The 26,467-nt window shown below is 41.3% G+C and overlaps 1 protein-coding gene across 3 annotated transcripts; it reads left to right on the forward strand.

The window, feature by feature from the left end:
- The first annotated feature begins 2,104 nt into the window (after positions 1-2,104).
- On the forward strand, positions 2,105-25,053 carry GOSR2 (golgi SNAP receptor complex member 2). Of its 3 annotated transcripts, none has more exons than XM_070729120.1 (6): positions 2,105-2,128; positions 13,707-13,771; positions 15,499-15,607; positions 19,921-20,053; positions 20,376-20,516; positions 23,953-25,053. In XM_070729120.1, exons 2-6 carry the CDS (start codon positions 13,732-13,734, stop codon positions 24,112-24,114), a joined length of 585 nt encoding a protein of 194 aa, XP_070585221.1. In that variant the 5' UTR covers positions 2,105-2,128; positions 13,707-13,731; the 3' UTR covers positions 24,115-25,053. The 3 variants fall into 3 exon arrangements, with proteins under 3 accessions (XP_070585221.1, XP_070585220.1, XP_070585222.1); XM_070729119.1 differs by lacking the exon at positions 2,105-2,128 and adding an exon at positions 2,304-2,476; XM_070729121.1 differs by lacking the exons at positions 2,105-2,128; positions 20,376-20,516 and adding an exon at positions 2,365-2,476.
- Positions 25,054-26,467: the final 1,414 nt, after the last annotated feature.

The raw sequence follows: 26,467 nt of genomic DNA on the forward strand, positions 1-26,467 counted from the left end.
ATATAGTTTATGGTCCAATAAGTCAAATTGGCTTAAGTAAATCACAGGGTTTTGCTGGAATGCTTTTAACCAGGTCAGAACATCCGTTCTGAAGTTGTCTGGCCCCAGGTGAGGTGAGAAAAAAATGGAATAGGTTGAGAGGCGGATGGATAAAGAATGCAGAGTTAGCTCCATTAATACGAAAGTAATTTCCTGTAAAATTTGCAAAGGCCTTGCTATGACCTATATTTAAATAATTAGAAGCATGTTTTTCTTTACTCTATTAGCAGCCAAAGGTCATGCATTTCCTGAGAACTATTATCTTAGATTTTCAAAAGTAATTTTCAAATGACTGTACTCAGTTTTGCATTCAGGAATCATGATCATAAAAAAGATCTGTTGTGGCTCAGTTCTGAAGTTGATCTCCTACTCTCCCTCCCCCCATCTTCCACAAATCATTCACTAAGCAATGCGTGAAAAGAATTTTCAGCAAATGTTCCCTTAGCAAAATGTATCCATTTGTTTGGGTGGCAATGAAGTAAACTGACAAGTTCTGTAAAGATCCATAACCTTGCTTGTTCCAAAGAGAACAAGTGCTTCCCCAGCTCCACCCAAAATGCTAGAGCTTGTCAGTAGTCAATGACTACTTCAGCTTCAACCGCAACAACACAAGAGCACGCAACAGATTCAAACTTAATACGAACCGCTCCAAACTTGACTGTAAAAAATATGATTTCAACAATCGAGTTATCGAAGCGTGGAACTCATTACCGGACTCAATTGTGTCAACCCCTAACCCCCAACACTTCTCCCTTAGACTCTCCACGATTGACCTCTCCAGGTTCCTAAGAGGCCAGTAAGGGGCGTACATAAGTGCACTGGTGTGCCTTTCGTCCCCTGTCCAATTGTCTTTCCTTTCTCTCACTTATCATATATATTTTCTTTCTTTCATATATCCTCTCCTCTAAGTTCACTTTACCCTTATATATATTACTACATGTCTATTTTTCTTCCTATGTATTTGTGTATTGGACAAATGAATAAATAAATAAATAAATAAAAATAAATAAATATTTCTATTTCTTCTATTACTACCCAATTTGACAGGCCTCTATTATCCTAGTCTCCCCTAAAGCTTTGAAGACCAAGTGTAAATCCTGTTCATTACTCCTGTTTATAAGTTGGATAATTGAACATTATAAATTTGACTTGGTACAAGGTATTTGTTATATTTAATATTTTAATGTGGTTAGTTTTATAGATTTAACATTTTATGTTATTTAAATTTTTTGATTGAGAGCCATCCAGAGTTGGTAAAGGATGGATGATTATATAAAGGTTTTGAACACACAAACTGAACTGAATTTTCACATTAAACGAGTGGTGGTGGTAATGGTAGTGATCCTGTGATGGGAAGAAAATTTGGTTTCTGGTCTCTATCTGACATTTAAAAATAACGTTGATATGAAAGTGGACTATTAGTCCAACCCATGGGCGGTAAAGTTTCAGTTAGGGCTAATGGTAATTAATTAATTTTGTTACTTACCAGTTGCTAGTAAGTTGCTAGTTATTTACGGTAGCAGAATACAGAGTTGGAAGGAACCTTGGAGGTCTTCTAGTCCAACTTCTTCTCAACCAGGAGACCCTATACCATTTCAGACAAGTGGCTATCCTATCTCTTCTTAAAAACCTCCAGTGATTAAGCACCCACAATTTCTGAAGGCAAGCTATTTCTCTGGTTAATTGCTTCACAGACAGGAATTTTTCCCCTTAGTTCTACATTGCTTCCCTCTTTAAGAGCTGAAGAAGTTTCTTGGATGAGAAGCGAAACTTCTTCAAAGAAAAGAAAAACTCCAGAAAGCCCAGTTGCCTTTTCAAAAAGCATCTTTGGAACAACCATGACCTGGACGACTGGCTGACAGACAACCACTTCCCTCTAAATGAGCCTATCGCAAACCCCATGCGTTCCACAGGGGTAGGCAAAGTTGGCTCTTCTATGACATGTAGACTTCAACTCCCAGAATTCCTGAGCTAGCATGATTAGCTCAGGAATTCTGGGAGTTGAAGTCCACAAGTCATAGAAGAGTCAACTTTGCCCACCCCTGCACTAGCGTTATTTCAAATACAGAGGAAAGGGGACCGGCAGAAGGTCAGTATAACTTAATTTAAATTTAAGATACAATATACCACAGCGACTAAACTTGACGGAGATCGGGAAAGAGGGGAGGGTACAGTACGTTACACTCGTAAACCTAAATCAAGACGCCAGGTGTAACGTCGGCAGCGCGGAGCCGCCGTACCCCGCTTCGCAGCCAACGATATTCAGGCAAGAGCGTAGACAGCCGGCGGCGGCTGCGTGACGTCACCGGGAGGACTTCGCTTCACGGGAAATCGGAAGTCGCCGGGCATGCTGACGTGTTAAGAGGCGCTTCGATGATCCTGCGGAGCGTGGCGGATGAGTAGCCGGCATGGAGGTCCTTTACCATCAGACCAACAAGTGGGTGTGCGAGGGGCAAGCGAGGAAAGCTCTCCGGAGCTGGGAGCAGCGCAGGGAAGGCTTTGGAGGAAGCCAGGGGATGGGAGGCGGAGAACAGAAAGGCGAAGGGAGGACAGGAGGCATCAGCGCAAAGAGGCACGCTTTGATTAAAACTCTTCGGCGTTTACGTAACACGCCTCGTCTCCACGATCTTATAACCTTCCCCCGTAGGAATGGGGACCCAGGACCGTCGGATGTTCTGGATTGCACCACTCGGTGTCTGTATATCCCCAGCGGGGCAGTAATTCCAAACCCCTAGTGCTTCACTCCGGTTTTAGGGGGGAAAGAAACCCTTCTGGATAAGCAGCTGAACAACTGGCCGCTTCCTGAAAGGCAGTTTATTTGTTTTATTTATTGATTGATTTTGTCCAATACACAATGAGGGTTTTAGTGAATATACACATAATAAAATACATAATGAAGGTTATAGAGGATATGCCTGGGATAAACATATATCCATCCTAAGATAAAATACAGAAAATAGTATAAGGGCAGACTAGATGGACCATGAGGTCTTTTTCTGCCGTCAGACTTCTATGTTTCTATGTTTCTATGTTACTCATAGTAAAATATATCTAAGAAAGAATAGGAGATATAGGAATAAAATATATCAATGAAAGACTAGAAGAGGAGATATAGGAATAGAAGAAAGGTATAGGAGATATAGGAGAGCAATAGCACAGGGGACAGAAGGCACTCTAGTGCAGTGTTTGGACTTCAACTCCCAGAATTCCCCAGCCAGCTGGCTGGGGAATTCTGGGAGTTGAAGTTCAGATATCTTCAAGTTGCCAAGGTTGGGAAACACTGCTCTAGTGCACTTGTACTCGGCCCTTACTGACCTTTTAAGAATCTGAGTAGGTCAAGTTCATGGATTTAAGAGGGATTTAAGTTCCAGTAAATTCTTTTCTTGTTGAATTAACCAATAAGAGAACCTTTTTGCTTAATTTGACTTAATTTAACAATTGGAATAAAACTCATTTGTATGTACAAAAAATGGCTTTTATTGATTCCATGCTGAAACTGGATTAGTACAAAATATTTGTTTATTGGTTGGTTGGTTGGTTGGTTTGATTTGATTTGTATGCCGCCCTTCTCCGAGGACTCCGGGCGGCTAACAGCTTATAATATAACAATGCAGTACAACAGCAAATCTAAATTACAATCTAAAAGTCCAATATTTAAAAACAATCATACCAGTTTAATCATATAACATATACAGTATCTCACTTCAAAATATTAATTTCAATAAAATTATATTTGCTTATAGAAAGGAGGCTTTGTTTAATTTTCATATGGTTACAATTGAACAACACAATGTAGTCGAACAGTACAGTTCAATCAAGAAAAATAACAGGAGGTACCGTGAAGTGAGAAATAATTCATAAAAATAATACTTGGTTATTGAATTTCCAATGCTTTTGAAATAGAGAAGTCGAAAGCTCCTATTACAGCAAACTGCGTATTTCAGCCCAGCAGTTGATGTACTGAGAATTTTTGGCTGAGACTTTGGAAAAGGGGATCTAAATTCTTATTTTGTTTGAGCAATACAAGGCATCCATGATTCCTCATTTTAAAACATTAATTTCATGTTTTCTTAGTTATGATATTCTACAGAGTTCTTTGAATTATATTCTTCAATATAATTAAAGATTTTGAAAAAAATATCAATAATCTAAATAAACTTAATAATTGAAAAAATTGTGAAGTAGATTAACACTAAGAAGATTAATTCTCTGATTATTCATTGGGAGAAATTTGATAATTATAAGAATTTCAGGTGAAAAAGACCTTGCACTTTGTATCTTCATTCTTATAAAACTCCAACATAGACAATCCACTTCTGCTACAGAGGTTGAAACAGAGTGAGTCCTTTATCAATAGTAACATGAATTGACCTGAACTTTGGTCTCCCTGGTCCAACTTCATACTTGACCCAAGGTACAAATTTCCCTTGCATCCTATTTATTAAATTTCCCTTGCGTCGTATTTATACATATCTTCACATATTGCTCTCTTGTAAAATTATGGTCCTAAAGTTTGACAAGATGGAATTTAATTTGAAAGGGGTAGAAATTGTATGAGAGACATTGGAAAGTGTGAAACAATCAGCAGCATATTGATAAGCCAAATGTAGCATGAAGAAGTCTCATGCACCAACTACATGAATTCATCTTGGCTATAATATGTTATTATCTTCTTGTCTAAATGTAGTCTTTGCCATTTTTCCAATCCAAGGGTGAGGATTGGAAGAATCCAACTTTAAGTACCACATTTGGGTACTTAAGCCTACTTCTTTTGCTACTTACTTTTGAAAAAGTCTAAATTTTAGCTTTGTGTCTGACTAAAATACGATTCATATTTTAGGCTTATACTATAGGCTTGACATACAACTTTTTCTGTGCTTCACACTCTTTAACTATTTTAGCTAAAAACCTAAATCAATTTAAGCATAGGAGAGATTTCACTTCAAGCAGTTTCTCAAACTTTTACATTCCTAATAAAATGTTGATGGATGTGTGTTTTCTAATTTATATTAGAACTGGGAGATGTGTTCACTAACGTGGTCTGGTGTATGTTTAGATTCTTTGTTAACCAATCCTAACCCTTGCAGAAATATGTTAGTAATTTTTCTTTTCTTTTGTGGTTTTAAAAGATTATTTTGCTGAAATATAATTTGATGATATTTTAATTATAAAATAAAATGAGAATAATGTAGAACATCATACCCTACATATAAAATTAAGAGCATTAAATATTGGTTCTCTTGCTTTATGATTAGGTGGGAGAAAATTTAGGTTGCAGCGACCATCTATGTTTGTGGTTTGATGTAAAAACTGATTGTGAGCAATCCTATACTGCAACCAAAGTATTGGATTTCAGAAAAACAAATTTTAATGCAATGGGGGAATATTTAAATAATGAATTAAAGGGGAGGGATAAAATGGCAGGAGCGAGCACCCAGTGGACTGTATTAAAAAAGGCCATCTTAAAAGCCACAAGACTTTATGTAAAGCAAGTAACTAAAGGTAAAAGGAAGAAGAAACCGCTATGGTTTAGCAATGATGTAAGGGCTATAGTCAATGAAAAAAAGGCTGCCTATAGGAGGTATAAAGAGTCTGGAAGTATAGCTGATAGAGAGGTGTATAAAATGAGACAGAAGGAGGCGAAACAGATAATATATGCTGCTAAAGCCTCAAAAGAGGAAGAAATAGCAAAATCTGTAAAGAAGGGGGATAAAACCTTCTTCAGATATATTAGTGATAGGAAGAAGAAAAACTGCAGCATCACAAAGCTTAGTACCGGGAATAATACATGCATTAATGGGAATAAGGAGATCGCTGACCATTTCAATAGCTACTTCTGTTCAGTTTTCTCAAAGGACACCTTACAAAATAATACTATAGAGGGATATAGCATTGCTTCCAGCTGCACGGATTCAGCTCCAGTGATCTTAGAAGCCGATGTCTTAGAAGAACTTGAAAGATTAAAGATAAATAAGGCAATGGGTCCAGATGGCATCCATCCCAGAGTTCTTAAAGAACTCAGATCTGTCATTGCTACCCCCCTGACTGATTTGTTTAACCAATCCCTGTTAACAGGAGATGTTCCTGAGGATTGGAGAATGGCCAGTGTTGTGCCTATCCACAAGAAGGGCAGTAGAGAAGAAGCTGGAAACTACAGGCCAGTTAGCTTGACATCAGTTGTAGTTAAAATGATGGAGACTCTACTCAAAAAGAGGATAAATCAGCATCTAAAAAACAATAACTTATTGGACCCAAATCAGCATGGCTTTACTGAAGGCAAATCGTGTCAGACTAATCTCATTGAGTTCTTTGACTATGTCACAAAGGTGTTGGATCAAGGTGGTGCCGTGGATATTGCCTATCTGGACTTCAGCAAAGCCTTTGATATGGTTCCACATAAAGAGCTGATAGATAAATTAGTGAAGATTGAACTTAATCCCTGGATAGTTCAGTGGATTTCAAGCTGGCTGAAGCATAGACATCAGAGAGTTATTGTTAATGGCGAGTATTCTGAGCAGAGACAGGTTACAAGCGGTGTGCCACAAGGGTCTGTTCTGGGTCCTATTCTTTTTAATATGTTTGTGAGTGACATAGGGGAAGGTTTGGTAGGGAAGGTTTGCCTATTTGCCGATGACTCTAAAGTGTGCAATAGGGTTGATATTCCTGGAGGGGTCTGTAATATGGTAAATGATTTAGCGTTACTAGATAAATGGTCAAAGCAATGGAAACTGCAGTTTAATGTTTCCAAATGTAAAATAATGCACTTGGGGAAAAGGAATCCTAAATCTGAGTATTGCATTGGCAGTTCTGTGTTAGCAAAAACTTCAGAAGAGAAGGATTTAGGGGTAGTGATTTCTGACAGTCTCAAAATGGGTGAGCAGTGTGGTCGGGCAGTAGGAAAGGCAAGTAGGATGCTTGGCTGCATAGCTAGAGGTATAACAAGCAGGAAGAGGGAGATTGTGATCCCCTTATATAGAGCGCTGGTGAGACCACATTTGGAGTACTGTGTTCAGTTCTGGAGACCTCACCTACAAAAAGATATTGACAAAATTGAACGGGTCCAAAGACGGGCTACAAGAATGGTGGAAGGTCTGAAGTATAAAACGTATCAGGAAAGACTTAATGAACTCAATCTGTATAGTCTGGAAGACAGAAGGAAAAGGGGGGACATGATCGAAACATTTAAATATGTTAAAGGGTTAAATAGGGTTCAGGAGGGAAGTGTTTTTAACAGGAAAGTGAACACAAGAACAAGGGGACACAATCTGAAGTTAGTTGGGGGAAAGATCAAAGGCAACATGAGAAAGTATTATTTTACTGAAAGAGTAGTAGATCCTTGGAACAAACTTCCAGCAGACGTGGTAGATAAATCCACAGTAACCGAATTTAAACATGCCTGGGATAAACATATATCCATTGTAAGATAAAATACAGGAAATAGTAAAAGGGCAGACTAGATGGACCATGGGGTCTTTTTCTGCCGTCAGTCTTCTATGTTTCTATGTTTCTATGATTTGGTAAAGTCAGTTTGGATTCATCAATTGGATTTATCCATATCATAATTGAGAAGACCCTCAGAAGGTTACTACATCCATCAGAACCAAATACAGCATCCATTATCCAACAATTACTTATACTTATTACGCATGATCAAAATGATTCTTAACAATATAAAATATTTTTTTCCCCATGAATGTGATAATAATAGATGAAACCTGGAATACATAACACAATTACAGATGATGTCATGTCCTAAATCAAATATATTCTGAAAAACATTTAATTGTGAAAATGCCATTCTGATGAGAGGAGATTTTATTTGAAACTGCAGGCATCCCATCAAAAAGTAGTGCCTGCAGATCGCTTTCTCCCCTCCTCCCTCACTTAGCAGAATTGGAAGATTATTAGCAGGTTTTTCTGGGGCAACCATGCTGAGTTGATCGATATTGGTTCAAACAAAGGGTTCTGTAAGGGCCTTGGATTGAATTCATCAATTAAAATTAATTCTTACTTCAGACAAAGAGACTAACATATTTCTATGAATGTTTTCTTTCAAGTATACATATTTGCATATGTAAAATTTCTGCACATTTGAAGCAATGAGTAGTTGTTGGAAGTGGGAATAGACATGTAATTGATACTTCATTTTTAAAACCATACCAGATAGACATTTACCTCTTTATAAAATGTGTATAATATGGTTCACTGGTAGAAATAGATTTGTTGAAAATGTTGAAATATAGCTTATTTAAGCAATAGAGTGGATAGTTTCATTTAAAATTATTTTAAGGTCTGTTACAAATGGAGCAGTGCTGAATATTAAGGAAAGTATCTCTTTTAACTCATTGCAAGTCAACATCTAATGTTGAAATAAAAGCAAATATATCTATCAAAGTGAAGAAAGGCATTATTATATTCTAGGTTGTGTTTTCCCTTTATCAAATGCAGAAAAAATTAATTGGAAAATTAAAAAAAAGAAAGGGTCAGAATATACATTCTGGAGTGAGATTTTTTAAAATCAGTTTCAATTTTTGAATCCAAAGTCTCATCAAAAGTTCCTCTTTTCCTTCACTATTTTTTAAGTTCTATCCGTTTTATCACTTTCAGAAAAATAATGGTTCCTGTGTTGCCCTTATTCTTTTATATTTTAAGTTTATGTAATACAGTGATACCTTGTCTTACAAACTTAATTGGTTCCAGGACGAGGTTCTTAAGGTGAAAAGTTTGTAAGACGAAACAATGTTTCCCATAGGAATCAATGGAAAAGCGATTAATGCGTGCAAGCCCAAAATTCACCCCTTTTGCAAGCTGAAGCGTCTGTTTTCGCACTGCTGGGATTTCCCTGAGGCTCCCCTCCATGGGAAATCCCACCTCCAGACTTCTGTGTTTTTGCGATGCTGCAATTTCACTGAGGCTCTCCTCGCTGGGAAACCCCACCTCCAGATTTCTGTTGCCAGCGAAGTGCCCATTTTTGCGCTGCTGGGATTCCCCTGCTGGGATTCCCCTGCAGCATCACAAAAACAGGGAAGTCCGGAGGTGGGGTTTCCCATGGAGGGGAGCCTCAGGAGAATCCCAGCAGCACAAAAACGGGTGCTTCGGTGGCAACAGAAGTCTGGAGGCGGGGCATCCCAGCAGTGGCGGTGGGTTTGTAAGATGAAAATAGTTTGTAATAAGAGGCAAAAAAATCTTAAACCCCAGATTTGTATCTCGAAAAGTTTGTATGACGAGGCGTTTGTAAGACGAGGTATCACTGTATATTGGAATTGTAAGTCACCCAGTCAGTTGGCTGAGATGGGCAGCTGTAGAAAATGTATGTATGTATGTATGTATGTATGTATGTATGTATGTATGTATGTATGTATGTATATACTGTATGTATGTACTGTAAGTATGTATATACAGTATGTATGTATTTATGTATAAATACTAAATATTTCTAATATGGACTAATTTTTAATATCTAGTTTATGAATGACTTAAAATAAAATACAGGGCAAAATATTCCATAATTTATTGCTTTTTCAATTGGATGGAAAATAATATACTCTCCCCTGTCTTCACATCAGTGGACTTTTTCTTGCGGATCTGCTCCATACTTTCTCTACCTTCTAATTGCCTTTTCTCTCCTGGTGTGATGCAATCATTTCTGTACCACAATCCATTTCCAGGAGATGCTGAGAGCAGAGCATTCTTCCCCTTCTTTCTCCACTGGATCTCTAAGGTCCTGTCACATTTTCTTTGCCTCTGGTGTGATCTGTTCTGTTTTCAAAACAGGTCTTCCAGTTGGCAAAGCTGAGTTCTTCCCATCATTTTACTCACATTGTTTGTTTTGGAGATGATCCTTAGGAAATGTGCCAGATAATTAATGGGAGCATCACATCTCCCAGTTCTAAGATAAACTAGAAAACACACATCCATCAACATTCTCATTTTATTAGTAATGTAAAAATTTGAGAAACTGCTTGAAGTGAAATGTCTCCTATGCTTAAATTGATTTAGTTTTTTAGCTAAAATAGTTAAAGAATGTGCAGTGTTGTATTCAAGCAATTAAGACTGGCTTGAAATTTGCTTTTTAAGATTATTAAATATTTGAACACAACACAACTTTTGCTTGTTTAGACTGGAGTTTATTTATTTGGTTTCATCCAAATAGAGTGGTACCTCTACTTAAGAACGCCTCTACTTAAGAACTTTTTTTAGAAAAGAACTGGGTGTTCAAGATTTTTTTGCCTCTTCTTAAGAACCATTTTCTACTTAAGAACCCGAGCCCGGAAAAATTTCCCAGGAAATTTGAGAGCGGCACAAGGGCATGGCCAGTTTCCTGACCTTCCCTCTTTAATCCTGCCCATCTTGGGCTTTTCTGGGCTGCCAGAGGAGCCTTTCGGTGGCGCTTAAGGAGGCTTTGGCAGTCCAGAGCGAACAAAGCATTTTCCTTTCTCCGGACGCTTGCAGAGGGAATAAACTTCTGCCAGCGCCCAGAGAAAAGAAACGCTCCCTTTGCTCTGGGCAGTGACTGTCCTCCTCTTCTTCCTCCTCCTCCCACCCAAATTCCTAGCTTTTATTTCTTTCCTAAAGGGTTTGCACGCATTATTTGCTTTTACATTGATTCCTATGGGAAAAATTGGTTCTACTTACAAACCTTTCTACTTAAGAACCTTGTCACGGAATGAATTAAATTCTTAAGTAGAGGTACCACTGATACCTGGAATGCAAAACATTTGAGGAAGACTGAATTAGTGCTTAGTCAAGTGGGATAGAAGTGGGTAGGAGCCTTACATTGATGTAGGGGAATGAAAAGATTAGTATGTAAAAAATTGAATGCTGACTTTATAATTTCTTGATTTTTTTTTCATTTCAATTACCTAGCGTAACCAATGACAATTCAGAACATGAATTTTAAATAAATGTTAATTTTAAAAAGATGGAAGAATTATGGGGCGTGAGGAACCTGTCCACCGATCTTTTCTTTTTCTTTTTCTAAAATAGTTCTTATTAATTTTCTAACATTAAAACACACAAATACAAAATACAAATACCGGTACATTGGTACTTCTACTTAAGAGCTTAATTCGTTCCGTGATCGGGTTCTTAAGTAGAAAAGTTTGTTAGTAGAAGCAATATTTCCCATAGGAATCAATGTAAAAGCAAATAATGTGTGCAAACCCATTAGGAAAGAAATAAAAGCTCGGAATTTGGGTGGGAGGAGGAGGAAGAAGAAGAGGAGGAGGACAGTCGCTGCTGAAGGAAGAAGGTGAGGCGAGAGGAATCAAAAAAACATCCAAAACTTTAAGGCTTAAAAAAAAGAGAGGGACTTTGAGGTGGCGACGAGGAGCACGCGCCTCCCATACAGCTGGCACAAGGCTGCCTCCCATACACTGCACCAGAGAGAGAAACCCATGGGGAATGGCAGGAAACTGGCCGGGCCTTCGTGCCACTCTCAAATTTCCTGGCAAATTTTTCCGGGCTCGGATTCTTAAGTAGAAAATGGTTCTTAAGAAGAGGCAAAAAAAATCTTGAACACCTGGTTCTTATCTAGAAAATGTCTTAAGTAGAGGCATTCATAAGTAGAGGTACCACTGTACAAAAAACAAAATAAAAATAAAAGTAGAAACAAATAAAACAAAAATCAAATTGAACAAATACAGAATACAGTCATACCTCGTCTTACGAACCTAATTGGTTCCAGGGGGAGGTTCATAAGACAAAAGGTTCGTAAGACGAAACATTGTTTCCCATAGGAAACAATGTAAAGTCAATTAATCCGTGCAACCCCAAAAAAACCCCGCAAAAAAACCACTGCCGCCCGGCTGTCACCTTTTAAAACAGCCTGGGGGCTTCTCAGCGACCTCCCCAACGCCGAACGCCAAACCCGAACTTCCGGGTTCGGCGTTTGGGAGGCCGCCGAGAAGCCCCCACGCTGTTTTAAAAGGTGACAGCCGGGCGGCGGGGCTTCTCAGCAGCCTCCGAACGCCGAATGCGGAAGTTTGGGTTTGGCGTTTGGCTTCGGGAGACGGCTGGGAAGCCGCGCGGCTGTTTTAAAAGGTCAGCCGGGCTGGGGGGCATTCCAGCACCCCCCGAACCCGGAAGTTTGGCAAAGGTTCGAGGTTCGGGAGGTTGCTGGGAAGCCCCCTAGCCCGGCTGTGACCTTTTAAAACAGCCGCGCGGCTTCCCAGCAGCTTCCCAAAGCCGAACGCCAAACCCGAACTTCCGCGTTCGGCGTTCGGAGACTGCTGGGAAGACGCGTGGCTGTTTTAAAAGGTGACAGCCGGGCTGGGGTGCTTCCCAGCAACCTCCTGAACCGAACCCGGGGTTCAGAAAATTTTTGCCTCTTCTTACGAACTTTTTTCGAGTTACGAACCGGCATTCGGGAGGCTGCTGGGAAGCCCCGCCGCCCGGCTGTCACCTTTTAAAACAGCTGGGGGGCTTCCCAGCAGCCTCCCGAACGCCGGTTCGTAACTCGAAAAAAGTTCGTAAGAAGAGGCAAAATTTTTCTGAACCCCGGGTTCGTATCACGAGTTGTTCGTAAGACGAGGGGTTCGTATCTTGAGGTACCACTGTACACACAAATATAAACATTAAGAACATGCAATATATTTTACAGTATTTCATGTCAAAATATATATACTACTTTCCTACTTCACCATGGGGGTTTTGCCATTAGTAATTTAACCTATAGTTTAATATAAACATGAATATTTTATCATTCAGATTTTAGTTTTTTCTGTTTCTTTCTAGGATTCCTGATTTCTAGCAAATTATAAAATCTATTCCAAATTCTATAATAGTCTGATTATTCTTTTTCTTTTAATTCCATCATCATCTTTTCCATTTCAGAACATTCTAAAATCGTACTAATCACCATTTCATCCAGAGGAACTTTGCTTACAATGTTGTGAAAAAGTAATTCAGACTGCAATTAGTATGTGAAGAGTCAAATACTGTATATCTTCTTCCATTTTCTAATCCAATGTTCCCAATAAATACAATTCTGGTTTCATTTGAATTTTATATTCCATCATTCCTTCCAGCCATTCGCTAATTTTTTGCCCGAATTTCCTTGTATGTGACCATGTCCACCACATGTGATAAAGCGTTCCAGATTTGTGACTGCATTTCCAACATTCTGGGCACAGGTTTGGAAACATTTTGGCTAATTTCGCTGGTGGCAGATACCAGCGATAAAACGTTTTATATAAATTTTCCTTATAGGCCACTGCCATTGTAATTTTTATTTTATTTTCTACAACTATAACACCTAGGTTTTGCAAGTAATGCTGTGATAGTTGGTAGACTTTGTAAGGCTACCGTATTTACTCAAGTCAGTTTGAATCAGTTTGATTTTCTTGGTCACCAGCAGATGGTTTTAGTTTACAATTGGGGAGACAATTGGCTATTTATAACCCTGCATTGGATTTGTATAAAAATTATCTAAACCTTCAGGGAAAAAGCTTTAATACTTATGGAAAGTAATGTATCAATATTAAGAAGCATGTATAGTTTATCAACCTTATAATATTTGTTTACTTGAACAACAAAAAAAAATCATTTGGAGAATCTCTTTTGCTCTGTGTACTGTATTAGTATCCTTGAAAAATTCCTTTGAAAAAAACTTTTCTTTTGGAATAGCTAATAGATTTTCTGTTTTCCTGTTTGTTTTTTTTAAACAGGCAGATCCATGAAGTTCAATCGTACATGGGCCGTTTGGAAACCTCAGACAAGGAATCTGTACATTGTAAGTACAGTGATACCTTGTCTTACAAACTTAATTGGTTCAAGGACGAGGTTCATAAGGTGAAAAGTTTGTAAGACAAAACATTGTTTCCCATAGGAATAAATGGAAAAGTGATTAATGCGTGTAAGCTCAAAACTCAGAAACCTGGAAGCCAGGACCTCGCCGCCGAAGGAGGCTTCAGCCTCTCAGTCCTTCCCGACCCTCCCGCACATCGCTCTCAGCTGCAAGGATCCCCCATAGTAGGCCGGCAGAACTGCCTGCCGAGCACTCTTGCTCGGCGAGAGGCGAAGCGTTGGGGTGGGGAGTGTCAGTCCGGCCCTCCTGCTTCCTCCCCAGCCAAAAACCTAAAACCTCGCACCGCCGCCGCTGCTGTAGGAGGTTTAAGCCTCCCGGTCCTCCCTGCCCCTCGTCCATGACCGGTAGAACTGCCTGCTGAGCGCTCTTTCCCGGCGAGAGGCAAAGCGCTGGGGTGGGGAGTGTCAGTCCGGCCCTCCTGCCTCCCCCCTAGCCAAAAACCTAGAGCCTCGCGCTACCGCTGCAGGAGGCTTAAGCCTCCCGGTCGTCCCTGCCCCTCGCCCGTGGCCGGCAGAACTGCCTGCCCGGCAGGAGGCGAAGCACGTTGGCTGCGAGGCTTTAAGTATTGGGCTGGGGGGGAGGCAGGAGGGCCGTTCTGACACTCCCCATCCCAGCGCTTCGCCTCCCACCGGGCAAAACCGCTCAGCAGGCAGTTCTGCCGGCCATGGGCGAGGGGTGTGGAGGATCGGGAAGCTTAAGCCTCCTGCAGCGGCAGTGGCGGTGTGAGGCTTTAAGGTTTTGGCTGGTGGGGGAGGCAGGAGGGCCGGACTGACACTCCCCACCCCAGCTCTTTGACTCCCGCCGGGCAAGAGAGCTCGGCAAGCAGTTCTGCCGGCCACGGGCGAGGGGCGGGGAGGACCGGGAGGCTTAAGCCTCCGGCAGAGGCGGCAAGGCTTTAGGTTTTTGGCTGGGGGTAGGCAGGAGGGCTGGACTGACACCCCCCACCCCAGCGCTTCACCTCCCGCCGTGCAGATGGATGAGGAAGGGGGGCATCTGGACCAGGCACTTCGGCTGGCAGTCGGGAGGCAGGGAATCCCGGCCAGCGCAGAAACAAATGGAAAATCCCATCGGGACAGTCACAAGGCAGGGGAATCCCTCTGTCAGTAAGAGCGCACGCGAAGTAAGAGAGCCCACGAACCCGGGCTCAGGTTCGTAAGACGGAAAGGGTTTTTAAGACGAGGCAAAGAAATCTTAAACCCCGGGTTCGTATCTCAAAAAGTTTGTATGACGAGGTGTTCGTAAGACGAGGTGTCACTGTAATTGATGTATGAAAGCAACTTAACTGTTGGTTTCTAATGCCACAAGCATTTTGCTCTCTAATAATATCTGAGACTCTCTTCATTGAATTAAAGAAAGAAAACTAGATCAGAAAAACATGATAACAGAAATTAACTGTTAAACTTGTCAGTTTATTTAAAATGCCTCAATAGACTTTAAAATCTGAATCACTTGTGAAGCCATACCATTTGGATCACATTTATTATTTACCAGAATTTTATTCGGTTATTCATCCAATTCCTGGTAGTTCCTTTTATCTGAGTTGTATAAGTTGAGATACCCATTTCGAATAAATAGGATGTTTAGCTAGAAAAAAAAATATTGTGCATCTTAAAGCAGGAAAAGAACTTCTTTTTATTTGTCTCCCTCTGTAGTGGTAGAAAATGAAATTCAGGCACGAATAGACAGAATTTTTAGCAATCTAGACCGGCTGGAAATCTTCTGCAACAAGGAACATCCAAACAAGCGGCAGAATGCCAAACTGTGAGTGATTGTTCTTCTTGATGTTATCTTAACACATTTTAATTTACTGATACAAGTCAAGGGGATGTGTTATTTTTATGCCAATATTATTAAAATTAAGGGGTAAGAAATGTTCTCATTCAGATAGATTTCTTTGGTTTTATAAAGTTGTAGCTGCCATTGACGAGGGCTTTTTGCAGTTATCATTGCCTATTTTCCCCCTATCAGTGATTTCTCAGCAGATCTCCTAGACTGGATACTATAGCAGTAGTAGGTCCAGTAGGGAGTGTTGGTAGAAAGAGTATTAGGGAAAAATTCGCATCTGAAGCATGAAAAACTGTTTTTCAACTATAATACAGTAGTACCTCTAGATACGAGTTTAATTCATTCCAGAAGGGAGCTTGTATGTCGAACAACTAGTATCTGGAACAAATGGCTTTAGACTTTGTTTTTCCCCTCCGAGATAACCAGAAGCAAGGATTCTTGCGCCACCTAGTGGACGCTCGTCTCGTCTCCTGAATTTGAGCTCGGGTCTCGAAAAGAAATTTCTCTCCCCTCGTGGCTCATATCTTGGAATACTCGCATGTGGAGCAGCTCGTATCTAGAGGTACTACTGTATAATATAATTGCAACTAAAGAGCTGTTTTGTACATCTATATGTATGTGGCCAAAAGTATAATAGCGGCCGGCACCAAAGAGCCTGGGAGGACAGAGTTTGTAGGCCCAGGACTCAGACTTTCTTTCCCCAACGAATACTATACATTCCTAGAATCCACCTTCTAGACCTGGTGTTATTTGTATGGACTTGACTGACTCAAACTACCTCTTATATTCCTTATATTTTTAATAATTAGTATGTATTTTAGTATTAATTTTAGATTAATCTGGGTTAGCATTAATGTTTTAATATCAATTTTTAAACTAATTTATTGGGGTTTTTTAATGATGCATGACTGGGATGGGTGATATGATATGTATGGGGTAAATGGGACTGGCATGAATGATAATGTTAGCCCACCTGGTGACGGAGAGGCAGGAGGGATGGGGGGGTCTATCTCTGGGGTGGCAGAGGGCCAGAATATTTTGGTCGTGCTGGGAAGAGGCAGATATGGCGGGAGCCATCGGGCAAGCCGTTCCAGGGGAAGAAGGGGTCGTTGCTTGAAAGCAATCCCCTGTTCAGGCCCCATGAGCTGTACCCGGGGTACTGGTGACGAGTGTAATCTGGGCCCTGGGCTCAAGCTGCTGCTACTTAATGCCAAGTCGGTGGTAAATAAAGCTCTCCTCATCCGGGATTTGACCCTGGATGAGGAGGCCGACATGGTTTGTGTGACTGAAACCTGGCTGGGCCCGGAGGGAGGAGTTCCTGTCTCTGAAATCTGCCCAGCCGGTTTCAGGTATGGCATCAGTCCCACCCCAGGGAAGGTGGGGAGGAGTGGCTATTATAGCCAGAGAGTCATTATGCCTGTGCAGACTCGTTGCTCCTGAGATTGCGGGTTGTGAGTCCCTCCTGGTGAAGTTGGACTTAGGGGTTCAAGTGGGCTTGTTGCTCATGTACCTGCCTCCCAGCTGCATGTCAACAGCCCTGCTTGTGCTGCTGGAGGAGATAGACAGGTTGGCGGTGGAGTTTCCTGGGCTTATTGTCCTGGGGGACTTCAATCTGCTGTCGCTGGATGGATCCTCTGGGTTAGCACAGGAGTTCATGGCCACCATGACAGCCATGGACCTGACTCAAGTAGTTCAGCTCACGAGGGGGGGCATGCACCTGACATGATATTTCTCTCAGAGAAATTGAGTAATTGTCTGAGACTAAGGGGCTTAGATGTCTTGCCTTTGTCGTGGTCAGACCATTTTCTGCTACGTCTTGACCTCATGGCTTCAATCCTCCCCCGCAGGGAGGCGGAACTGACTAGGTGGTTCTGTCCCAGACGCCTGATGGACCCAGACGGCTTTCAGAGGGCACTTGGGATTCTACCAGATTAATTCATCCACAGGTCGACAGAGGCTCTTGACTGAATAGCGCCGTTGCAGCCTCTCTGCGGCACTAGACCCCGGAGGGCTCCTTGGTTCAGAAAGGAACTCCAGGAGTTGAAACGCCAGAAGAGACCTCTAAAGAAGCGGTGGAGGAAAAGTAAAACCAAGTCCGATTGAACACTTGTAAGAGCTCATATTAACACTTACAAAGTGGCGCTCAAGGCAGCAAGATGCGCGTATCATGCTGCCTTGATTGCATCAGCGGAATATCGCCCAGCCACTCTGTTTAGGGTGACTTGCTCCCTTCTTAATCAGGGGGGGACTGGGGAGCCTTTGCAGAGTAGTGCCGAGGATTTTAACACATTTTTCGCTGATAAAATCGCTCGGATTGGACCTTGACTCTTATTGGATAGCAGAGTTGACTGACAACGAGTCAGTCGAGGTGACTGGGGCACGTACTTGTCCACCTGTCTGGGAAGAGTTTGATCTGGTGACACCTGATGAAGTGGACAAGGCCATTGGAGCTGTGAGTTCCGCCACCTGTTTACTGGATCCGTGTCCCTCTTGGTTGGTTTCGGCCAGCAGAGAGGTAACAAGGAGCTGGGTCCAGGAGATTGTCAATGCTTCTTTGAGGGGAATGGGTCCTTCCCGGCTCCCTACAAGGAGGCACTTGTGCGCCCACTTCTCAAGAAGTATTCCCTGGACCCAGCCGTACTTAATAACTATTGTCCAGTCTCCAACCTTCCCTTTACGGGGAGGGTTGTTGAGAAAGTGGTGTCACTCCAGCTCCAGTGGTCCTTGGAAGAAGCCGATTATCTAAGCTCTCAGCAGTCAGGATTCAGGCTGGGCTACAGCATCGAAACTGCTTTGGTCGCGCTGATGGACGATCTTTGGCGGGCCTGGGACAGGGGCTTGTCCTCTGTCCTGGTGCTTCTTGACCTCTCAGCGGCTTTCAGTACCATTGACCACGGTATCCTTCTTCATTGGCTGGAGGGGTTGGGAATGGGAGGCACTGTTCTTCAGTGGTTCTCCTCCTACCTCTCCGGTCGGTCACAGTTGGTGTTAGTGGGGGGTCAGAGGTCGACCTCTAGGTCTCTCCCTTGTGGAGTGCCTCAGGGTGGTCCTCTCCCCCTTACTATTTAATATCTACATGAAACCGCTGGGTGAGATCATCCAAGGGCATGGGGTGAGGTATCATCAATATGCTGATGATACCCAGTTGTACATCTCCACCCCATGTCCAGTCGGTGAAGTGATGTGCCAGTGCCTGGAGGCTGTTGGCGTCAACAGGCTCAAACTCAACCCTGACAAGACGGAGTGGCTGTGAGTTCTGCCTCCCAATGACAATTCCATCTGTCCATCCGTTAGCCTGGAGGGGGGAACTACTGACCCTCTCAGAGAGGGTTCACAACTTGGGTGTCCTCCTCGATCCACAGCTAACATTAGAGCACCATCTTTCAGCTGGGCCAAGGAGGGTGTTTGCACAGGTTCGCCTGGTGCAGCAGTTGTGACCCTATTTGGACAGGGAGTCATTACTCACAGTCACTCATGCCCTCATCACCTTGAGTTCAACTACTGCAATGCTCTCTACATGGGGCTACCTTCGAAGAGTGTTTGGAAACTCCAGATTGTGCAAAATGCGGCCGCGAGAGCTATCGTGGGGCTACTCAGATTTGCCCACATCTCTCCAGCACTCTGCAGCCTGCACTGGCTGCTGATTAGTTTCCGGTCACAATTCAAAGTGTTGGTAATGAACTATAAAGCCCTACATGGCATCGGACCAGAAAACCTCCAGAATCGTCTTCTGCCGCACAAATCCCGGCGACCGATAAGGTCCCACAGAGTTGACTTTCTCTGGGTCCCGTCGACTAAACAGTGTCAGCTGGCGGGCCCCAGGAGAAGAGCCTTCTCTGTGGCGGCCCCGGACCTCTGGAATCAACTCCCCCCAGAGATTAGAACTGTCCCCACCCTCCTTGCCTTTTGTAAGTTACTAAAGACCCATCTTTGTCGCCAGGCATGGGGGAACTAACATACCCCCAGGCTTATATAGTTTACGCATGGTATGATTGTGTTATATGGTTTTACTGTTGGGTTTTTTAGATGTTTTTAATATTAGATTTGTTATACTGTTATTATTTTGTTGTGAGCCACTCTGAGTCTACGGAGAGGGGCGGCATACAAATCTAATAAATTATTATTATTATTATTATTATTATTATTATTATTATTATTATTATTATTTTGAGCACAGGTTTTCTATAATTATGTGCCATGTTTCAGTGAACAATAACAGGTTTGCTGCAGTCAGTTTTCCTCCCATTAATTGTTCCCTTATTTGGGGGCATCCTGTTGCCTCTTTTCAGGCGGGTTGACCAGTTGAAATATGACATTCAGCACCTACAGACAGGCTTGCGAAATTTCCAGCATCGTCGCTATGCACGGGAGCAGCAAGAAAGACAACGTGAGGAGCTTCTGACTCGAACGTTCACCACTAATGTAAGTCCTACCCTTAAAACCAGGGAACTTGCTTCCTGATTTCAATCTTCAAAATTTTACAGCCACATTTTTTTTAAAAAAAAATAGTTGTTTGTTCACATAGGGTTTAAAAAAAAACAAAAACCCACACCCCAAATTAAGTGAACAATGTGCTTGACAATGCACCGGAGCTGCCCAGGGTACTGATGTGGAAAAGAATTTGGGAGGGCAGGAAGTTTGAATGTCATGGCCATAGCGTATGGTTGACTCCGTAGAGGCTTTGGGTTAAGAATGTCGAGGAAAGATAATCAAGATACTTCCATTTCCTTCCCTCCCCCTGCAGGATTCTGACACCACCATTCCAATTGATGAAACATTACAATTTAATGAATCCCTTCAAAATGCACACCGTGGCATGGATGATCTTATTGGCAGCGGAACCAGCATCTTACAGGGCCTGAGGGATCAGAGAGTGACATTAAAGGTGGGCATAGGGTGGCACCTTCACCTGTTTTGTTTATGGTGACCAGACATCCACTATATTTGAAATTTGAATACCAGAAATTCATCAGAACAGTTCAAGTCCCCCAATTCAGTCATTCTGGCTTTGAATTACATGGAGTTCAAATCTAGCTTTATTTTTGTTGTAGCTTTGCTCTCCAAGCTGGCTGCAGTACTTACATCTTTGGGACAAATTGGATTTTTTTATTGGATGTACTGTAATTTTTTTAAAAAAATATCTAGTTAAAATAAGCACAACCATAGAAATAAGAGAATAGCAATAGCACTTAGACCAGGGGTCCCCAAACTAGGCAACTTTAAGACTTGTGAACTTCAACTCCCAGAATTCTCCAGCCAGCTGTGCTGGCTAGAGAATTCTGGGAGTTGAAGTCCACAAGTCTTAAAGTCGCCTAGTTTGGAGACCTCTGACTTAGACATATATACTGCTTTACAGTGCTTTACAGCCCTCTCTAAGCAGTTTGCAGAATCAGCATATTGTCCCCAACAGTTTGGCTCCTCATTTTATCCACCTTGGAAGGATGAAAAGCTTAGTCAACCTTGAGCCTGATGAGATTTGAGTGGCCAAATTGCAGGCAGCTGACAGTCAGCAGAAGCAGCCTGCAGTACTGCACTGTAACCACTGTGCCACCGTGGGTCAATTTTGCCAATCTGCTTCTAGGAGAAGTTGTTCCAACTTTTGTGACTTGGACTGTTTCACATAGTAAATGCTTTGCATACAAGAGGTCATGATTCTCTGGTTTTCCGGTTACAACGTTCCAGTGATGGTGGATGGGAAAGTCTCATGAATCCACAGAGAGAGATTATTAGTTGGATTCAGCAACAAACTTGGCTAGATAGACAAACAGTCTTTTAAGCCGTGTGGCAACTTTCTTTAATAAAGCCATAAAAAGAAAAAAGAAAGAAAGAAACCCCATCTAACCCTAGAGTTATATCTTCCATTCTAAACTTCTGAAAGTGGATGATCCTCCATGCCAGCGGTACCTAAGGAGATTGCACGCATGAAGTTTACCTAAGCTTTTTAGTCTTCCATTCTTCATCATGCTTCTTTTCCCTCCTTCAGAGGTCCTGCTTATAATAATTGCTAGCTCTGGTTTTATTTCTGCAGTCATGCCTTGTATACTTTTGCAGGCTGTCTTCATATTTTCCTATGTGATCTACTTTATTAGGTCCCACAGAGTTGGCCTTCTCCGGGTCCCGTCGCCTAAACAATGTCGTTTGGCGGGACTCAGGGGAAGAGCCTTCTCTGTGGCGGCCCTGACCCTCTGGAACCAACTCCCCCCCAGAGATCAGAATTGCCCCCACCCTCCTCGCCTTTCGCAAGCTTCTTAAAACCCACCTCTGTCGTCAGGCATGGGGGAATTGAGATATTCCCTTCTCCCTAGGCCTCTACAATTTATGCATGGTATGTTTGTGTGTATGTTCGGTTTTTTTTAAATAAGGGTCTTTTAATTATTTTAAATATTAGATTTGTTATATGTTGTTCTATTATTGTTGTTAGCCGCCCTGAGTCTACGGAGAGGGGCAGCATACAAATCTAATAAATAAATAAATAAATAAACAAACAAACAAACAAATAAATAAATAAATACTTTGTTACTGTGTATTCTGTCACTATTAGCATATTATATCCTTAGTACAAAGCCCTTGATGCTTCTAAATTATGTGAACCCTTTCTCCTCACCTTACCCTTAAATGCCCCATAGCTGCTTCAACAGAGGTTAAACCAAAATAAAAATAAAAATTAAACTGCTAAATAGTTGCTGATGCAAAGAACATTTCAGAACCTGATGTCTGTTTTTATTCCAACCCTACTTTGTTCTTGAGCTAATATTTGGAAGAGGCTGGGTTGGTCAAGGGATGTGGGCAGAAGTGAAATGCTACCAGTTTAGACCGATTAGCCAGAACTAGTAGTAAAAAAATGCTACCAGTTCCAGGGAAACGGTATATCCGAGGGTCAGCTGTCCCTTACGATTCTAGATTAACTGGAAAGCAGGATTTCTTACTTTTTAAGCTAATCTTAATCACGTGATACAGTTGATTCCCTCCTCCCTGCTCTTCTACTTAACTCTGATGGCTTTAAAATGCTCCTTTTTCAGTCCTGCATGATAGTGGCTGTGGCACGCATGTGCGCGCAAAGCGTGCATGAAATGAAACGGTAGCAGACTTCAGAAGATTTTACCCCTGAATGTGGGCTTTGGGGATTTGGCAGTTTCTGATGTTTTGAAAGTAAAAATATTTTGGAATGCAACTGTTTTCTCAGACCTAAGTGACCAATTCCAGAAATTTTGAAATTGTGATAGATAAATAAAGTGCTTTAATTAAAGGGAAAAAAAGTATCAATTGAATATTTACAAATAATTAGAAGATCTCTTTTTCTTTAATTTCATAGCAAACATACCTTTACTGTGCACCTATGCATTGGCGGACAAACAAGCTCCCAAATGTTCATTGTTTAATTACACAGTGCTGCTTTGTAGTTAGGTATGTGCATAGCATTACCATTCTGTTGAAGTCTGAAACATTTCATTTGTCCTCTTGCCCACATACAGACTGCGTAACTATCACTGGGCTAGCCAAATCTGTGAGATCTGGAAGATGGCAGGAACATTCCAGAATGTTCTGTATCTGGGGACAGTGACTTATAGACATTCCAGTTGTGTTACTATTCTGATAGCTATAGGCACATTCCTCTTTGTTTTTAGGTGGTTCTTATTAGCTGCTATTTTATTATCTTGGTATGTTTTCAGCTTAAAGACCAGATATATTCTGTATATGCCACTGTACCTCTGCTTAAGAACTTATTTCATTCTGTGACCAGGTTCTTAAGTGGTAAGAAGAAGCAATTTTTCCCATAGGAATCAATGTAATAGCAAATAATGCGTGCGATTGTGGAAACCACAGAGAGGGTGGAGGCCCTGTTTCCTCCCAGGAGGTTCCTAGAGAGGCCCCATGGAGGCTTCTCCCCGCCTTTTCCAACCCTGTTTCCTCCCAGGAGATTCCTAGAGAGGCCCCACAGAGGCTTCTCTTCACCTTTTCCAACCCTGTTTCCTCCCAGGAGATTCCTAGAGAGGCCCCACAGAGGCTTCTCCCCGCCTTTTCCGGTTACAGTTTCAGAGGCTCGGGTTTGTAAGCCTCGGGTTCTTGAGAAAAGGCAAAAAAATCTTGAACACCCAGTTCTTATCTAGAAAAGTTTATAAGTAGAGGCCAGACTAAAGCCTCTGTGGGAAATATCTGAAGAAACTTATTTATTTATTTGATTCAACTTCTATGCCACCCAATCCCATGGGACTCAGGGTGGTTTACATGATATACTTTGAAAGATGTACCTTGAAAGTCAAAAATCCTCTCACAACTTTCATAAAAGTCTAATATTGTCACCTTTCTTTTGTCACTTTCAGGGCACCCACAAGAAAATAATGGATGTTGCCAATATGCTTGGTTTATCTAACACAGTCATGCGTCTCATTGAGAAACGTGCCTTCCAGGATAAGTACTTCATGATTGGTGGCATGCTTGTGACGTGCATAATCATGTTCCTTGTAGTGCAATATCTCACTTGAAAGGCTGAAGAACACACTACCAGACTGGGTTGGATTTACTGTCTACTCTGACTTCCAGCATAACTGTGAATCTCCTGGATTGGCTTCAGCTGCCCTGTGACTCATAAGATGCTCAAGTTGAGTGACATACATAGATTCTGCCGTTGGTGTGTAGGGATGCTTATCTACACAACACTCAACATTTTTCAGTCATTTAGCGGGGCCTTTGCCCATGTGACTCTCAGACTTAGTTGACGAGGGCATGAGCTGTCTCCTTTAGGCCTCCTAATAAACTTGCTATAAATTATAAAGCCTCTCAACGAAGTGCCCACTAAACAAAGTATTACTATTGGATCTGTAGATTTCATAAGTTCCTCAATGTCTATGAACACTGTAATTACTAGTGAAAATGAAGTAGCTTGACCTGAAGGACTTGTGGGCTTAACTTATTGCAGGTGTGGAACATAGGGAGACTGTCTTGTTTCCAGCAATGATTAAAATAAATAGAAGTACTTTTAGTCCATGTGCAATGGTGACGGTTTTTTGATAATTATAGGTTCTGTGTCCATCATTTATCTAGAGTAAACAGACTGTGAAGACTAGCTGAACTACAGTGTAGTAAGTCTCTTTCAAGTAAACAATGGATGTTTTAGGGACCATGATAATTTAGATATATGTGCTAATGCTCCCTGTAGCAGAATCCTGCTTTTAGTATTGGGGAAAAAGTGTTTTTTAAAATTTAGGTGATTGTAAATGCTTACAGAAGGCATAGGAATTTGAAAGACTTTCTGAAGGGCAAAAGATTACTGGTTGGAAATTGCTGCTTACCATACAAGAGAAAAACAAATTTCCTTACAAAATGCATTTATATGTGTGTATTTAAAAAAAATTGTATACTTAGAGCCACTGGTTCACAATGTAGCCATTGTGTTTGTCATAAAAACATCATATTTAATACCCCTGCTTTTGTGTATTCAGTTTCTTCTACTTTTCATGAATGCAAAATTTATTAGCTATTTTTGCAATTTTATGTGCCACAGCTCCAAAAATGCTCTAAACTTTTTATACAGTGAGATTTAACAAGATGAATTTAGCCACTTTTAAGTCTAAAGTATATAATTCTTAATGGATTTGGGGGAGAGGGCTGGGGGCAGAGAAATGTTGTGCAGATCTTCTAAAAACAGTATTAAGTTGAAAACTTCCAGGTAAATGCATTTAAACCAGTCTTTTAATATCTCAGATCTATTGTTCTTTATTCCAATTAGACCAGTATTATTGTTCTGTCTGAAAAACCTGATTGTAAATATACTGCTCCAAAAAATAAAGGGAACACTTAAACAACACAATACAACTCCAAGTAAACCAAACCTCTGTGAAATCAAACTGTCTACTTAGGAAGCAACACTGATTGACAATAAATTTCACATGTTGTCAGCACATTCAACTTTCTACAGAAAAAAAGTATTCAATGATAATATTTCATCCATTCAGATTTAGGATGTGTTCTTGGAGTGTTCCCTTTATTTTTTGAGCAGTGTAGATGAATTGCATAGATGTTATTCCATATTACAGCAAATTATGTGGGATGTTCTATACTGTAAATCTCAAATATTTCAAGAATTCCTTACACCTGACACATCCTGTATTGTGAATTTTTTGGTTGCAAATGGTGCCTGGCTGTCCAATTAAGGTAGGCCAACCAAAGTATATTATCAAAGCTTAGTTATTTTCTACATCCCGAAATTCATTAATACAACTATATGCTGAAATAGACATCCAAGCCTCATATACGAATTGCAATCTGGCTGTTAGGACTCTGTCCATAACTTGGGTTTGGAATATATTGGCTGCAGGTGTTGAATACTGCCACAAGAGGTAGCTAGAGTTCATAACTTATTTCTCTTGAGTCACCCTCTCTTTTTCTCTGTCTGGCTACTCATTGTTAATTGCTACTCATGGTTACGTTTTCTCTGCAATTCTCTGCATACTCTGTATTGTAGTATTATAGCTAAAATGTGTTTAAGCTTGATAACTTTGTTTTGACTAGAATCATGATTTCAGATTCTGGTTTCCCAGAGAAACTCTGGAGTGAAGCTATAATGTGTGGTAACCAGTGTTCCCTCTAATTTTTTTCCGGGGTGAGCGGAAAAGTATAGTGTCTGAGCGGCAGTCCCTTTGGCACTGGGCAGCATATAAGTATAAATAAATAAATAAATAAAGTAAGTAAGTAAGTAAGTAAGTAAGTAAGTAAGTAAGTAAGTAAGTGTGGGCGTGCGCTATCACACATGAGCAAGTTCTTGCATCCATAATTCTATCCTTTCTATGTCTTCCTCCCTCTTTCCTCCCTCCCACTTTCCTTTCTATCTCTCCCTCC

This window comes from Erythrolamprus reginae, chromosome Z, assembly GCF_031021105.1.
Source record: "Erythrolamprus reginae isolate rEryReg1 chromosome Z, rEryReg1.hap1, whole genome shotgun sequence".
NCBI lineage: Eukaryota > Metazoa > Chordata > Lepidosauria > Squamata > Dipsadidae > Erythrolamprus > Erythrolamprus reginae.

Excerpts from the sequence above, each read along its gene's own strand:
- GOSR2 (XM_070729119.1), top strand. The coding sequence starts at position 2,448 with ATGGAGGTCCTTTACCATCAGACCAACAA. Across the intron at positions 2,477-13,706 it reads CTTTACCATCAGACCAACAA|GCAGATCCATGAAGTTCAAT; the intron begins GTGGGTGTGCGA and ends TTTTTTAAACAG. Across the intron at positions 20,054-20,375 it reads CTCGAACGTTCACCACTAAT|GATTCTGACACCACCATTCC; the intron begins GTAAGTCCTACC and ends CTCCCCCTGCAG.